General features: G+C 36.3%; 8 protein-coding genes across 8 annotated transcripts; 3 read left to right on the top strand and 5 right to left on the bottom strand. All coding sequences in view use genetic code 12, as the record gives it.

The window, feature by feature from the left end:
- Positions 1–1,765: 1,765 nt before the first annotated feature.
- OMA1 (metalloendopeptidase) lies at positions 1,766–2,902 on the top strand (the record flags this gene model as incomplete). Its single annotated transcript, XM_064999371.1, has 1 exon — positions 1,766–2,902. One exon carries the CDS (start codon positions 1,766–1,768, stop codon positions 2,900–2,902), a length of 1,137 nt encoding a protein of 378 aa, XP_064855443.1.
- Positions 2,903–3,075: 173 nt separating this feature from the next.
- Positions 3,076–3,687, bottom strand: DASC09_057860 (uncharacterized protein; the record flags this gene model as incomplete). Its single annotated transcript, XM_064999370.1, has 1 exon — positions 3,076–3,687. The coding sequence occupies one exon, from the start codon at positions 3,685–3,687 to the stop codon at positions 3,076–3,078; it is 612 nt and encodes a 203-aa protein (XP_064855442.1).
- Positions 3,688–4,164: 477 nt separating this feature from the next.
- On the top strand, positions 4,165–7,674 carry SMC2 (condensin subunit SMC2; the record flags this gene model as incomplete). Its single annotated transcript, XM_064999369.1, has 1 exon — positions 4,165–7,674. The coding sequence occupies one exon, from the start codon at positions 4,165–4,167 to the stop codon at positions 7,672–7,674; it is 3,510 nt and encodes a 1,169-aa protein (XP_064855441.1).
- Positions 7,675–7,958: 284 nt separating this feature from the next.
- RRT5 (Rrt5p) lies at positions 7,959–8,958 on the bottom strand (the record flags this gene model as incomplete). The annotated part of the gene is made up of 3 exons (XM_064999368.1): positions 7,959–8,405; positions 8,462–8,696; positions 8,765–8,958. The coding sequence occupies 3 exons, from the start codon at positions 8,956–8,958 to the stop codon at positions 7,959–7,961; spliced, it is 876 nt and encodes a 291-aa protein (XP_064855440.1).
- A 418-nt stretch (positions 8,959–9,376) lies between these two features.
- On the bottom strand, positions 9,377–9,565 carry RPL29 (60S ribosomal protein eL29 RPL29; the record flags this gene model as incomplete). Its single annotated transcript, XM_064999367.1, has 1 exon — positions 9,377–9,565. The coding sequence occupies one exon, from the start codon at positions 9,563–9,565 to the stop codon at positions 9,377–9,379; it is 189 nt and encodes a 62-aa protein (XP_064855439.1).
- Positions 9,566–10,440: 875 nt separating this feature from the next.
- DASC09_057820 (PQ-loop repeat-containing protein) lies at positions 10,441–11,517 on the top strand (the record flags this gene model as incomplete). The annotated part of the gene is made up of 2 exons (XM_064999366.1): positions 10,441–10,526; positions 10,641–11,517. 2 exons carry the CDS (start codon positions 10,441–10,443, stop codon positions 11,515–11,517), a joined length of 963 nt encoding a protein of 320 aa, XP_064855438.1.
- Positions 11,518–11,792: 275 nt separating this feature from the next.
- Positions 11,793–13,946, bottom strand: DASC09_057810 (HUN domain-containing protein; the record flags this gene model as incomplete). Its single annotated transcript, XM_064999365.1, has 2 exons — positions 11,793–13,864; positions 13,934–13,946. The coding sequence occupies 2 exons, from the start codon at positions 13,944–13,946 to the stop codon at positions 11,793–11,795; spliced, it is 2,085 nt and encodes a 694-aa protein (XP_064855437.1).
- A 324-nt stretch (positions 13,947–14,270) lies between these two features.
- On the bottom strand, positions 14,271–16,109 carry PFU1 (Pfu1p; the record flags this gene model as incomplete). The annotated part of the gene is made up of 1 exon (XM_064999364.1): positions 14,271–16,109. One exon carries the CDS (start codon positions 16,107–16,109, stop codon positions 14,271–14,273), a length of 1,839 nt encoding a protein of 612 aa, XP_064855436.1.
- Between the last annotated feature and the right edge of the window lie 213 nt (positions 16,110–16,322).

The raw sequence follows: 16,322 nt of genomic DNA, 5'->3' as shown, positions 1-16,322 counted from the left end.
AGATGTTGGCATCTGTTAAAAGCATGAAAGACATCAAGCTTTTGATCGAAAGAACCATCCCTAGTTATTTGAACTTTTCTTACGATTATTATTAAAACGATGGTTACTATTGTCAGATTAGTTAAATATTTCCCCGTCCATTTTGATTTTCTTTTCTTTTTTTCATTTATATATATATCAATAAATTGTCAATTGAAATCCAGCTGTTAGATTAGATTATTCGGCGTTATACGATAATGAGTATTTTCTATAATTGTGTGGTTGTTTCAATTCTGCCTGATAACTAACGACTCTAAAAAAACTTTTAAAATAAAAAAGTAATCATAATTTTGGACCATTACGTGCAACAAACTGGTAGCCCTGTATTAGAAGTTTTAAAATGTTGATTAGCAATTTTGCAGTACGAGAAATTCTAGTCGCATGTTTTAAAAGGCAACTTTGCTATTATGATTTATGAAAAACAACAGTTTCACTGTTTTGAGTCGATATATCAGCCAATTCATGAAAACAACAAAAGATGGCCAGCGTTAGTTAGTAGAAAAGAAGAACCTGTTAAAGAGGTAGAAGAAATATTGGCATTATTGTGAAGTTTGGGCGAAGGAGAAAATAAATTTGATGAGCAAGAGATTTTACAAAATATAAGAAGTTATGCTCCAGGAGTAAAGCTTGATGACTGTGAACCAATTTTATTATTGTGACTTGCCGCCTACGCTTGTAAAGATGTTAATTCTGAATAGTATTCCAGACAAATGAGAGCTGAGTTTTACATAAAAAATATGGACACAAATATGAATCCTCGTGAACGCTTCTTATCTTTCTATGATGAGGTCTCTGAGAAAATGTGCGAAAGGGATGGCTTTTTGGAAATGAGAGCAAAATTGGAAGAAGTAGTAAATCGTGGTTGCTTAAAGGTTCCATCAACAGAGATGTTAACTTCCGTTAAAAACTTGCAGGGGATTAAGCTTTTGATTGAAATAACAATTTATAATTATAAGCCCAAACCAATTTACCTTTCTAAGAATTATTTAAACTTTTATAGATCTGGAGCTATATTATCTATGAATGCTTCTAAATATCAGTTTAGGGACATTATGTGTGGTTGTTTTTTTATTTGTTATCAGCATTACTTTTGCTATTTTATCCGTATTCTTTATGTACGATTAATTGGTATGGGTAATGTAGATTATATTTATGGTTACCTACATTTCAGTAAAGATTTTTTCAAAAAATTTGAGGCTCATCACTGTCTTAAGGCCATTCCCGTTTAAGGAAAGCCTTCAATGCAACAGGTTAATGGAAATCAGTTAGGGGCTCTTAAGGATTATCTGTTTGCGTAAGTTGTGTCTCTGCGTGAAATTGCAAGCGATCATGCGGTTTCTTCAAAACTTTCTATCTTCTAATAATAGCATTCTTTACACGAAATCTGAATAACATGAGGAAGAACTTTGGAGCCATGAAAAAATCAAAGCGGAAAAGATGACCATGGATTCACCCGGTGCAATCATACTGGAAAACAATAATGTAGCTTGATTAATAGGTCCAACTAACGACAGAGATTATTGGAAATCATATAACTTTATCCTAAATAAATTTCTTTGTAAGCGCTATTCTTACCCCTGTGTTGCTTTTATCCAAAGGTCTCTTAGACCACATCTTTGATGTTGGTAGGCACAAAGAAGGTAAGTGACATTTCATTACCCGTCCTCATGCATTTTGTACAAGCTCAAATCATCATCTAATGATATACGAATTGGACAATTTAGCAATGCAAATCATATTCTACAACAATATTAGAAAGTCTTCTTGTTTTAGAATGCTTCCAAGACTACTCTCTGGATCAAGGCGTACCATCCGTCCTTCACATGTTCGAATCACTACGAGCGGTGCTTCTAGAATATTCAAAGGAGATAAATTATACATCACTTGCCACTCTCCTAAATCCTATTTGAATACCCCATACCATTGCCAATCGAAACACTATTCTACTTATAAAACTTTTAAGAATGTTTCGGTGACTAGCAACCCTATTGAATATTTTGCATCCCCTGGCTCCAGAAACAAAATCCTTTTAGTTCTTGCTCTCGTTGGGGTGGTATATGTTCTGAACCTAGATGAGGCACCAATTTCTCATCGGTCCCGTTTTCTTTGGATTCCTAAGTGGGTCGAACAGTATTTGGGTAATAGAACTTATAATCAAATAATGTCACAGTATCGCGGGCAATTCCTATCAAGAGCGCATCCAACACATCAAAATGTTGAATATGTTGTGGGGAAGCTTTTAAAGAGCAGCGACGAATTAATTAAAGCCAACGATAATAACATCACTGATGGTTCTTTCTCTCGTGATACTGATACAGATGAGATTAGATGGGAAGTTCATGTCATAAATTCTTCAAGAGATCCTCCTAATGCTTTTGTGATTCCTGGGGGCAAAATCTTTGTGTTTTCCAGTATTTTACCATACACTCAGAATAATGATGGCTTAGCAACAGTTTTGTCTCACGAAATTTCTCATGAATTGGCTCGTCATACAGGAGAGAAGTTAAGTCGTGAACCTCTTTCAATTGTGGTGTCATTGGCCTCATTGGTGATTTTTGGTACAGATATCCTCGGGAAATTATCTGGCTTAGTGAGTTTACACCATTCTAGAACTCAAGAGTCAGAAGCAGATTATATGGGTTTGATGATTATGGCTAATGCTTGTTTTCATCCAGAGGAAGCCATCAAATTTTGGAAAAGAATGTCAGGGATGGGATCAATGAAACCTCCTGAATATTTATCGACTCACCCTAGTGATGGGACAAGAATCAATAATATCGAAAGTTGGCTTCCAGAAGCTAATGCTAGACGAGGATATGCTGGTTGTGATGATGTTACAGCTTTTTTCAGCAAGAGTTGGTGAACCCAAGGAACTTAAACATGGATCATGTATTGTAGCGCACTTAGAAATTTGATGAAGATGAAACTATTAAATCAGAGTTTAATTTGTAAAAACTTTTATCAGTTAAAGTACGTGAAATGGAAGTACGTGATCAATAAACCATCGTCATTACTATCGATAAAAGATCCTCTAGCCTAATTTCTAGAAATATCGTTCAAAGCGCAGTAACCATCAAAGAAAGAACTCAATATAAAGCAAAAAAATATTCTCAATATCACCGGTATTTCCTTTCCATTATCGGTATGGGATAGTAAGAAAACGATAAACCCTGTAATGAGCGTGATACCACTGAGAAAGTACCATCTATTACGCAAACAACTTCTGATTATCGTTTGTACATGGCCCGATGCATTGACTTGATTTTGATGAGATATATATCTCCCAGGGACCGGGGAGGGCAACAAGGGAGATGTTTCATTGCTATGACTTTCGGCTACCCTGTCATATTCTGCTTCAGCATCCGGGGAATTAATTCGTCTAAATCCTTTTCTGATCTTCTTATATAGATCGGTTTGAGATACACTGAAAGAGTCATCATTTGTATCATCGACTATGACGCTTTCATAATTCTGGATTGGTGCATTAATTTCAGATACAAGTGAATTGGATGAGTCCAGTGTCACTGGAGAGTTATTTGAGATTGAGATTTCAAAGTCTGCTATATCCTCCAAAGCTTCTTCAGTCAATTTAGAGATCAATCTGGCTTTTTCTTTGAGTATTTTCTTGAAAGGATTTCTAAAAGACATTGTAGCGTCGTCGAAAGATTCAAAGAGTTAGAGAGAAATTTATAGTGATGATGATCCCCAAGAACTTGAAATTCTGAGAAAAATAAATAGCTTCATTTTTCTTTGTGTCACTTTTAATCAAATGCATGTTGAGAATGACACTAGTGTTCGGGTGTAAAAGAGGATCAACGCGGTGTTTGGGTTTCGAAGATCATCACTTTTTTTTTTTGTTTGTTTTTCTGAAGCGCGGTTTCATGTCAACAGATCAGATTGGATTAGATTACCTCTTTCTTCACCGTTTATTAATCAAAACTTCATAGCACAGGAGTGTCATCTCAAGAGGGAATAGCCGTTATTCCTGGTTGTCCTCACTGTATTTGGAAATCGAAGATTAGTTGGATTCCAGTTTTTTATTTTTCAAATTCTTCTTATTGATCGATTCATGCAATCCGCATTGGCAAAGCCTATATTTTATCAGATAACATATAAATAGGAGGTATGAGAATCGAGGAATTAATTATTGATGGATTTAAATCCTATGCCGCGCGTACCGTCATTAGTGGATGGGATTCACTGTTCAATGCAATCACTGGTTTGAACGGTTCGGGGAAATCCAATATTTTGGATGCCATTTGTTTTGTTCTTGGTATCTCATCGATGTCTACGGTTCGTGCATCCAACCTACAGGATTTAATTTATAAAAGAGGTCAGGCAGGTGTCACAAAGGCTAGCGTTACGATTGTATTTGATAATTCAGATAAAACCACAAGCCCTATCGGGTTTACTGATCATACTAAAATCTCTATCACCAGACAAATTGTTTTGGGTGGAACTTCCAAATACTTAATCAATGGTCATAGGGCGCAACAGCAGACAGTATTGCAATTATTTCAATCAGTTCAATTGAATATTAATAATCCGAACTTTTTAATTATGCAAGGTAAAATCACTAAGGTATTGAACATGCCGCCATCACAAATCTTGGCTTTAATTGCTGAAGCTGCTGGTACAAAGCTTTTCGAAGATAGAAGGGAAAAGGCAGTAAAGACTATGGCAAAGAAAGACACTAAATTGAATGAAATTAAGGCGTTGTTATTGGAAGAGATTGATCCAAAATTAGAGAGGTTGAGAAAAGAGAAAAAGGCGTTTCTTGAATTCCAAGAAACTCAAACAGAATTGGATAAACTTCTGAGAACTGTTAATGCCCATGATTATCATAACTATTCGACAAGGTTTGAACAATATAATAGTAAGTTAAAACAAGAGAAAGAATTGATTACTAAGTTAAATGAGGATGTTGAAAGATTGGCTGATGAACTTGCCACTTTACAAGAAGATTTAGAAAAAGCAAAGGCCTTGAAAGAAAAAGAATTGAGGAAAGGTGGAAAACTTCAATCTTTAGAAAAACAAGAAGCTGAATTATCTAATAAAATTGTGAGATTGGGCACTTCCAAGAGTTTGAAAGAACAGAGTTTTAATGAAGAAACTGGTCACCTAGAAAATTCAAAAACAATGTTGGCCAAAGAGACAGAAATATATGAATCCAAGATTGAGTTATTGAGTAGTTGGGAAAGCTCACAAATAGCAGCAAAGGAGGAATTACAAAACTTTAAGAACGATATTACTGTCAAAGAGGAGTTACTTGCGTCCTTACAGACTGGGGTGTCTTCAAAAGGTAAAACGGGTGGTTATATGGGTCAACTCCAAGAAACTAAGCAGAAACTTTCGAACTCCAATGTCACTATTGAGCAATTGAAGTTGAAGATCCAAAGATTGCAAAAAGAAATCAAAACCGATGAGCCAAAGGTGGTTAGGGCCCAGCAAGAAATTGTCACTTATCAGAAGGAAATTGAAAATCTCAAAATAAAGTATGAAGACGCTCAAAGCCAGCTAAAGAATGTCGGCTTTGACTCAAATAGACTTAAGCACTTGAAGGATCAACAATATTCATTGCAACAAAGGATATATGGGGCTTCTAATGAATTGGAATCTGTTAGAAGAAGAATCACTTCTTTGGAATTCAATTACTCCAAACCTTCACCAAACTTTGATCATACCTCGATTAAAGGTGTGGCTGCTAAATTGTTTACCTTGGATAAGGAAAACTTCGATTCTGCCAGTGCCTTGGAGGTAAGTGCTGGAGGGAAGCTTTTCAACGTTGTTGTTGATAATGAAGTTACTGGTTCGCAATTATTGGAAAAGGGCCGATTGCGCAAGCGTGTCACCATTATCCCATTGAATAAGATTGCTGCCAGGTCAATAAATGCTAACGTTGTTCAAATTGCTAAAGACTTATGCCCAGGAAAAGTTGAATTGGCTCTTAACCTAATTGGCTACGAAAACGAAGTTTCTAAAGCCATGGAATATATTTTTGGATCGGTATTCATCACCAAGGATCCGGAAACTTCAAAAAATATTACCTTCAATCCCCAGATTCGAGCTAGAAGCGTGACTCTTGATGGCGATGTTTATGATCCTTCTGGAACCTTGTCTGGTGGTAGTAGAAGACAAACTGGATCAATTCTCGTTTCTATCCAAAACTATAATAAGCTTAATAGTGATTTACAAGCGCTACAGGATGAGATGAATGATATCAAAGCCGATATTGAAAGAGAAGAAGCTATCAGTAGAGAAACAATGGCATTACAAAAGCAAGTCAATTTGACCAACCATGCTTTAGAATTAGCAATCAAGAAATCAGAATCCAGCTCTGCAAGCCAATTGATCAAGAAACATGAAACAAATAAGGAAGAATTACAACATTTGAATGACAAGATTGGTGAAGAAAGTGAATTGCAAAAGACTTACAACGAAGAGCTTTTAACAATTGAAAAGGATATGAAAGAGTTTGAAGCCAATAAGGGATCTAAATTGAAGGAACTAGAAATGGAAATTAAAAATGCTAAGAAACAAGTAAAGGAGCTAGAGGCCACTGCAAATGCTAAATTTGGTAAATATGAGGACTTGCAATTTGAAATTGAAAAATTAGCTGGTGATGTGGAAGCACTCAGGGACCAAGTTAAAGAAGGCGAAACAATGATTTCTGATTTAAAAATTGAATTGGAGGGAATTGAACAAGATTTAAGGGAGTCCAATGAAAAATCTGAAGAATTGAATGCCCAGATTGAAGGAGAAAAGGTCGCCATGTTAGGAATTAATAAGGAAATTAACGAATTAACGAAAACCATGAATCAGAAGGACAAATCCTTGAATGACAAGAAATTGAGAAGTCAAAAACTTAGTCACGAATTGGATAAAGTTGAAAATAGCACTGATGCATTGAAAAAACATTTGGATAAATTGATTGAAGAGAATGACTGGGTAACTGATAAGAACATAGTAGATAACATTATCCAACAGAGCCCAAATATCAATGTTGCTGAATGTCATCAAAGAATTAACCGATTGCAATCAAAGTTTCAAGGTATGCGAAGAAGTGTTAATGCCAACATTATGAGTATGATTGATAATGTGGAGAAGAAGGAAACGTCATTGAAGACTATGATCAAAACAATCGAGAACGATAAGGCAAAGATCGAAGAAACAATTGTGACCTTGGATGAATATAAAAGAGAGACTTTAGTCAGTACATGGCAAAAAGTTTCTAAAGATTTTGGTCAAATTTTCTCGGATCTTCTACCAGGTGCGTTCGCAAAGTTGGTGATTCCTGAAGGCAAAGATATTACAGAAGGGCTTGAAGTCAAAGTGATGCTTGGTAAGGTATGGAAGGAAAGTTTAGTAGAATTGTCTGGTGGCCAAAGATCTTTAGTGGCTTTATCCTTAATTATGGGCTTGCTTCAATTCAAACCCGCGCCAATGTATATTCTTGATGAAGTTGATGCTGCTCTTGATTTGAGTCACACCCAGAATATTGGTCATTTAATTAAGACAAGATTTAAAGGTTCTCAATTCATTGTTGTTTCATTGAAAGAAGGTATGTTCACTAACGCTAATAGGGTGTTTAGAACAAGATTCCAGGATGGTACTTCTGTGGTCAGCATAATGTAAATTAGTGTGTAATGTATATTTATTTATTATTTTTTTTTTTTGCACTTATTTCTTTTCATAGTTTTTCTTGATACAAATATAGAAGATAAATAGGGATTGGTATAATTCTTGGAGTTACCTAAATAGTAGCCTACTGACTCGAAACAATAATATTAGTATTACGGATATAGAGAGTACCATTACAAAACATTTGAGCAGAAATCCAAACAAAAAAAAGGAAAATAATAATGATCTCCAGCTTTCTGGTGCACAAGCAATTCCTCGGCATCATCAAGCTGTTCAAGCTAATTTTCCTCTTGTTTTTCAATCACTGCTTGTTTCACTTCTTCTATCTTTGATAAATAAGCTGGGCGCAACTTCACGTATCTACCGTTCAACTTTTTGCTGGACAAGTTTTTAATTGCAAGTTCTTGACCATTTTCAGCAAGGACAGTGATCAACGCGGAAACGTAGTAGTGAGAAAAATGTATGTTTTTTTTAGTGTACCTCCCTTTGAAAAGGTATATTTCAAAAGGCTCATATTCCGCAAAAAATGTTCTCAAATCGGTGTCAGTGGTATTAGGATGAAGCTTACCCACAAAAATTGTATCTTTAGAGGTTTCTTTTTCCTTTTTTGTTTTAGAAGACTCCTCTGGTTCCTTGGCAGGCTCTAATGGAGTTTCCAGAACTTCTATCAGGACAGGTTCTTGTAGTTTTTTCTCTGTAACTGTCAGAGAAACTTTTTCTTGTTCCTACTAAAGTCAGTAAGAATTCAGAGTTTTTTTAAAAAAAAGTGAGGTGAACAAACCTTTGAAGCAGAATCGCTTTTGTTGTGATGGTGTGATCTCTTTGCTCTTGGAACATATGGGGTATACATTCTAATTCTTAGTTGACGACCTGACAAGGATTTCCCATTCAATTCTTTGACAGCTTTTGTAGCGAGCTCACGATTTTCAAGCTCAGCATAGGCAATTCCTAAAGGTTTATGGTACTGTTTACCCCTCAAACCTCTAATGGTTTGACTTGGAACGATTACCAAAACACTGTTTTTTTGTCAGTCTAAGTTCTTTGAAAATTCCTTGAACCACAGAATTGGGAGATCAAAACTTACACTTTATAATCTTTCAAGAGTTCGATGATATCTTCTTCACTAGTACTATAATCCAAATTTGAGATGCAGACAGTCTTGATATGGGAGGAATTCTTTTCAGAAGTGATGGTAGAGCTGGAAGATGGATAAGGAGTACTAGTCGATTCCAACTCTGGAGAAGCGCCGGCTTCTGCTTTTTCTATGGAAGAACTCATTGAATGATTGCTACTTATTGTTACTATTGACATAAAGACAAGAATAAAGAAACAAAAAGAGAAATAAACAAAATAAAAACTATGCTAACTCTACTTTTTATATCAATAATTTTTTGTGTTCAGTACTACTTCATGCATGTTGGGGACACAAAACCAAAAGTCTTCTCAGTTTTTTTTTCTTCATAAGCCCTTCCTTGCAAACTTACACACAAAAACGTTCCAGAAAAAATATCATAACGAAACATTCAATCAAGACATAATATTAACTCGTCAGCGAATTTATGTAATTATAAAAGCTTTAGAAATACCAGAGCATTTATACCAGCTATCTTAAACGAATTAGGGCCATGACAAGCAGAAGTTGATGAGAACATAACCAAAAATTTAATAGTGTACACATTTAAACCATCGTCAGAACTTATTTGGCTTCAGCACGCTTGGCAGCAAGGGCCTTAGCGGTACCGTGCAAAGCATGCTTGTGGTTTCTCTTGAATTTTGGATCAACACCCTTCAAAGATGGATATCTGTAGGTCTTTGGCTTCTTAATACCGTTTTTGTGAGCCTTCTTGGTTTGGTTGTGAGCGGTATGGTTCTTAGATTTAGCCATTTTCTAAAAGTTAAATATTAGTATAACATGCACGGGTGATGATAACACACACAATAATAATATCGAGGTTGGTTATAATAGGCTTCCGGAAACCTTCACAGTTTTGTATATCAAAAAGTCGGAGTAAGACCAGTATGAAAGCTTAAATCATTAAATTTTGATTATATTAATTCGCTTTTTGTCATTTCGTTTCATTTCAATTTGCTTTAGTTTGGCTTGACGATTTTCTGGGTTTTTTTGCTTTAGTTTATCTTGATTATTTTCTGGCTTCTTTTGCTTAAAATATCTTTGAAATTTAAACACAACTCAAGGTAATTACACTTTCACCAAATACGTATTCACAGATAATATGTGTTTCTTAACAATAATTGTGACATTCTCATAAAATCAGATATAACCTTCCAATATTCAATCCACTCTATACATACTGTTGATTATATCTATGATCGTTGATACCTTCAAATGTGGGTGTGGTAGCAATTGGTGCTAACTAATTTTTAATAAAATTGAAAAAAATTGAGAATCACGATCGCTGCCCCTGTATCTTTCCTAATTTGGATGAGTCTGCTAATAACGCACGAAATGCACGTGATGGATTATAGGGCTGTAGTCATGTGTTTAGGAAATTAGGGCGCTACAATCTCAATGCATAATACTGTGAATAGCAGTACATATCATGCAGTTACCGAAAACATCCCCTCTTCGATGAGCCACCCGTGCTTGGTAAAATAGATAATTCATTTTGGGTGTTATCAGTCATCCTTTATCACGATGTTTACTATCTTGCAAATACCAACGTTTAAACAATCGGGGAGACAGAAATTTTCCGAGGAATTTTTCCAACGTTTTGTTTATTCATCAAATTTATCTATAAAATGTTATCAATTCTAGATTCAGTTGCACCTTTTGTGCCCCCATCAGATTTAAGAATTGCTTTATCCGGTATTACGGGTTCTGTTTCGTATGTGTGAACTTTTTAGGCCACAGTTGATGGTGTTCCAATATTTTCTTTCTTTAGATATTTGTCTATTTATTATTTTCAATTCCGAGTAAATACTAACTAACTCCATACCAGCTTTGCTTGTTGGATTGTTTTACTAATTCCTCAGCTTATCGAACAGTGGAAACTTAAATCTGCAGATGGGATTTCTTTGGGAACTGTTCTTATTTGGGTAACTGGTGATTTGGCCAATTTGGTAGGTGCCATTTGGGCCGGTTTATTACCTCCAGTGATCTTGTTAGCTGTCTGGTTTTTGATCATTGATGGGTCGTTGTTGACTTCGTATATCTACTATACTCACATTTTCCCAAAAAGACATAAGATAATTCACACTCATCACAGTGAAGAGGCTACTGAGAACACTACTCTTTTAGCCACAAGTGAAAATGAAAATGCTCATGGAACTCAACAGACAAATGGAAGAAAATCCAGTACGAAATCCAGAAGAGATTCTTTGACATCGTTGGCAGTTGCGTCGTCCCATTGGCTGGCTTTCCAAAAATATGTTTTGCCAATGGCGTTTGTATCAATGGCTGGGGTGGTTGGCTACTTACTTTCTTCCTCTCCAAGTGCTCCACCTGATGGTGAGCTACCAACTCTTCCAAATGACGAATTAACATTTGGTGCCCAATTCTTTGGGTACTTCTCTGCCCTTTGTTACTTGGGTGCCAGAATTCCTCAAATATTATACAATTATCAAAGAAAATCGTGCCACGGTTTGAGTCTATTATTTATTTTGTTCTCAACTTTCGGGAACTTGACGTACTCTTTGCAAATTTTGTTTTACCGTTCTGACGCGGATTATGTCATTTTGAATTTGCCATGGTTGATTGGTTCCTTGGGTGCAATTGTGGAGGATTCTGCGATTTATGTACAATTTATCATTTACAGAGACAATGCTGGCAATGATGATTTGGTAGAGGCTGTTGAAGATGTGATACAAGAAGTTTGACCTACCATGATCTAGTGACTCACCTTTATTTACTATACGTTTTTCATTTACATATGTTTTCAATTCTCGATCATAGTAAGCTCCAAATTCAATAATTTCATTCACCTAAAAAGAAAAGAATTATATATAAAAGACAAAAAATAATGTACAATAAATGCCAACGTTCATCGTTAGTCCTGTTTCCTTTATTTATCTATTTTTCTTGACTCATGTCATGTCACGTACTAAGGTTATATAATACAATACTTAAAATCAACCGTGTGACATATTCGACCCTACGTCGAAGCTTGGGCAGAAGATTGTTGAACAGTTTGAGGTTTGCGTGAAGGAGGGTTCAGGACTGGATTGGAATTTGCTGTTGGTTGAGCTTTCTCTGGCTGAGATGATCCATTAGTCTTACCTTCAGATGCAGCAGATTTGGCCTGTTCCTGTAATTGTCTTTCTCTCTCAATTGCCTCCTTTTCTTTTCTGCTTTTAGGACCAGGCTTGCTTCTATACTTTTTGACAGTTTTGGTATTTTTTGTAGTGTTTCTCGAAGCATCTTTAGAAGCAATAGCAATCTTATTGATTTGGCCAGCCTCTTCAACCAATGGGCCCCAATAAACGAAAAACCCATCTTTTGTGACGGCTCTGGTCTCCTCCCACAATAATTCTGTGTCATCGATAAAGGGATCATCATAATCATACTTCCCAATCTTTCTATTGTTCTTTGTGATCATTTCACGAATCTTCTTCTGTGATTCTTCCATGTTCTCCTCATTAGATTGGTCTTGTTGTAACTGCAATTGCTCTTGTAATTTTTCTTCCTTCTCCTTTTGCAATTTCAATTGAGTTTTCTTGAATTCCTTTAACAACTCATTATTCTCGGTATTACCAGGTATCGATAATGGATCTCCCATAATATCCATATCATCATCAAATAAGTCATCTTTCAAAGCATCAATAGCAAAATTAGCATTTGGATGAATAGTTTTGAACCCGTATTTCTCCTCAGCTAGCTTCATGACATTGATAATAACCTGGCCACCCACCATAGTATTCTTGCCGTCTGCGTCGATTTTATTCAACGGAATATCAAATAACAATGGTATTTCAGACTTCTTTTTAAGATTACCCTCGTATTCATCGTCATCATCCTCCTCGGCGTCCAAATCAACTTCTTTCTCATCATCATCATCATCGTCCTCCTCATCGTCGTCAAGAACTTCAATAACCTTATCATCATCGCTGTTCAATAAATCGCTCAATTTGGCAGTTCTATGTGGTTTTGGAGCCGCACATTTTATTTCAGGAGAAGGTTTTTGCTGAGAAGAACTTTGTAAAGCCGACAATTGAGGTGGTTGTGGGGAAACACGAGTTATTGGAATGATAGTTGGCAGAGCAATTTGTTTTTTTGAAGAATCCTCTTGCACGGAATACGGTTGTAAGACATCAACATATGGGTTGATTACTTGTGATGGAGCGGTAGCCAGTTTCAGTTTGTCACTATCTGACTTATCTTCTTTCTTGTTGACTGTCTTCTTTGCTCCCTTCTTGCCAGCGCTGCTCACCACCCTTCTACCTGATGTTGTTTTAGGAGCAGGCAATGGTGTTGATGCTGCTGTTTGGCCATTATCCCCTGCATTGACGAAAACCAATTCCTTGATATTGCCAGCCGACGCTGGTCCAGGTTGACGCGCATCTGGTTTTGGAGTCTTTTGCTTTTTATTTGCTTCTTCTTCTGTAGCACTCGGAGATGATTTTCTCTTTTGTTTAGTTTTTATTTTGGCGCCTGGATCTTCAATAATGATCAAATCTTTTGGCTTTGACAGTATAACGACAGGAGTCGGCGATTCTTTGCCTGGCGTTGCACCGGGATTCACGCTCGTTCCTAATATATCTGCAAAAGAAATTGGTTTTAAATGAAGAGGCGGAACCGAGGCTGCTGCCGGGGCCTCCTTTTTGGTTTTGATTCCTCTTGGGGCTCTTTTGGCCTTTGGTTTAGCTGTGGTTGCTGCTGCGCCTGCTGCTGCTGTTGACTTTGGTGCTGTTTTTGGTTTCGGCTTGGCTCTTGGTTTTGGTTTGGGCTTAGGCTTTGATATAGTGGTATCTGCTGGATTCAATATCTTTGATAATGATTTGGATGACCGTACTGGTTCTGTGGGCATTGTAATGATAATGCCTGAGTCTTGTGAAGGCGGGGCGTCTAAGTCAATAATCTCATTGATATCACTGCTATCAGAGTCCGAATGGGTCAGATTTTTAGGATTCCTTTGATGATGATGATCATCATCATCATCATCCACGATGACTGGGATCGGTTCCTCTTCCTCTTCGTTTGCAAGAAGTGATGAAATGCTGACCATTTCTAAGGTTCGAACAATTAGTATTCAAGGAAAATCAGTGCTGTGTATGTCAATTGGCAATAATTACTCACTTCCCGAAGACATTTACTAGCCCAGTTCTGAGATTCGGTTGCTTTTCTTACTATTTTGTTGCTTAAGGGTTGTCCTTTGTTGTTTGTTTGTTTTTTTGTTGCTCTCGAACTGACATTTATACAAATCAATAATACATGTTTGGTTCTGGAAAAAAAAATCAGCAGCAGTGTGCACGGGTGATCAATTAGACGTAATACTATGGTACACGATATGTAATCAATATATATCTTGATGCAAATTAAATGAGCAAAAGCTGAAAGAAACCCTGACCAATAGAATATAAAATATAATACACTATGAATGGCAAAGAAAAAAAAAAAAAAAAGAAAAAAAGCCTTATGGACACATATAAATATTCCCCCCATGGGAATCGAATAAATCCACCAATTGCAGCATCGATTCATCTCTGACACTCCACCCAACCCTGTTGGATATTTGCAAAGTCTTTAAATACGGCAATCTCTGCTCAGCAAGGGCAATAAGTAAATCATCAGGATGTATTTTATTGGATTGGCCTAAAGTACCCGAAGACCCCAAATAAATTGATTTCAATGGTCTTAGACTTTCAAGTCCCAACTCCTTATAATTGATTTTCCTTCGTTTATTGTTTCCATCCGTTCCATCTGCATCTTTTACTGGAGATGCATCATCACTATCTTCCTGATTCTCATCCTCATCATCTTCTTCTTCAAAATAGTTTTGTGTCGTGGATATAATGATATTTCTTAGGCTGATATCATAATCTTCTGCATCAATAAGATAGTTTCTTTTCGCGAGCTCATTCTTGCCAACTCCATAACCGTAACCGGCAGCTCTTTTACCACCATCAATTAGAACGTTCTCTCGATTAGAATTGAATTGATAGTTTGGTATATGTCTTGAGTTGATAATCCAAGGAAAGTTGATTTCACTAAAGGACCATTGTGATATGTAGTCAACGAAGATTTCTAGACTTTCAATAAATGGACAATATTTGAACATCAAATCAAGAGAATTATCTTTGAGGTTTGGCATCGGGTATATTATTGACAAATGTTTCAAGTTGAACCCTACTTTACCAAGAAGGTAATAGATAGAATAGTCTTTGATCAATGGGCAGTGCTGGAACTCTAAACTAGTCAAATTTGCTGGGAAATTCAAATCCATTAAAAACTCGTTTGTAATACCACCACTGAGTTTTAGTTGTTCTAAGTTTTTGGGCCATTCAAAGGTGATTTCATGATCCTTGATTTCTGAGAATACGCTACTACTATTCAAGTTGCAATTAATAGAGCTTCTGGGGAACTTTAGGACTTTCAATTGATTAAGTTCCTTGATGGAATTAAGTAAATCAAGTAAGTTCACAGTTTCCGAAACTAACGATAAATCCAATGTCACCAAATGATGACACATTTTCAAAATGTTTAATGAGGTTAACCCAAAACTGGTTTGTGGCGCCAGTAGTTCCGATAAGCTAGACGAGCATCGTCTAAGTATTTTCGTGATGTTAGAATTCTTCCCTGCTTGTACAATATTTCGTAGATCAAGGGTCTTCACTAATGGAGTTTTCGAGTATTTTAATTGTCGCTTCATGGAAGTTGAGTTTGTAGTAATTGTATTCATATTCGTTGAATTATTATCACCATATTGAAAGAATTTCGAAGTATATAAAAGGTTGACATAGCTGACAATTGACGGATTCGTCATCGAATCAACAAACTTGTTGAAATTCAAAGGGTTCAAAACCGGTTTTTCGTACAATATCTTCAAGCACAAAACGTACCATAGTTTAGAAACCAAGAAAAACTTCAAATTTAATCCATCAGGATAGGACAAAAACTGAAGGACCAACTCACATAATTCTGCTGGCAATTTCATGGGTAGATCTCGATTGATTTCTAACTGCTGCTTGCCCGCAGTATTTCCATCCTTGTTCGTCATCGTCTCCCCCTTGCCATAATAGTCTTCTTCGGAAGACTTCTTGGAGTCCCCGTAAGAATACGTATAGAACATATCCTCATCATCCTTAGCGTTCTTGCTGGAGTAATTATAGTATCCCGAATCACGTTCTTGTTCCCTTTCTTGCTGTTCTTTCTGTTTAAAATCATTTGCTGACAACTTGGTCGATATTATTCCATTGGGACCATATTTTTTGAATGGCACTTTGTACTTCTTTGGTCTTCTTTTATTGGCCATTCTTATATCGATAAAGAATATTAAAAGCGAATCACCGCAATTAATAAGCATGGTGGGGGGGCTTCTTAGACTAATTTTTTGAGACTTTTGATTGATGCGGGGCGTTTAGTAAAAAAATTGATTGCATTACGGCATCAATAGATTATTATTCTACAAAATAAGCACTTTAAGAGTCATTAGTGGAAAAATATTCAACTACTTTCTATTAAATAT

Source organism: Saccharomycopsis crataegensis, assembly GCF_037102585.1.
Source record: "Saccharomycopsis crataegensis DNA, jcf7180000000098, whole genome shotgun sequence".
NCBI lineage: Eukaryota > Fungi > Ascomycota > Saccharomycetes > Ascoideales > Saccharomycopsidaceae > Saccharomycopsis > Saccharomycopsis crataegensis.
Note: the sequence above shows the minus strand (reverse complement) of the source record. Positions and strands in the feature narration are given on the sequence as shown.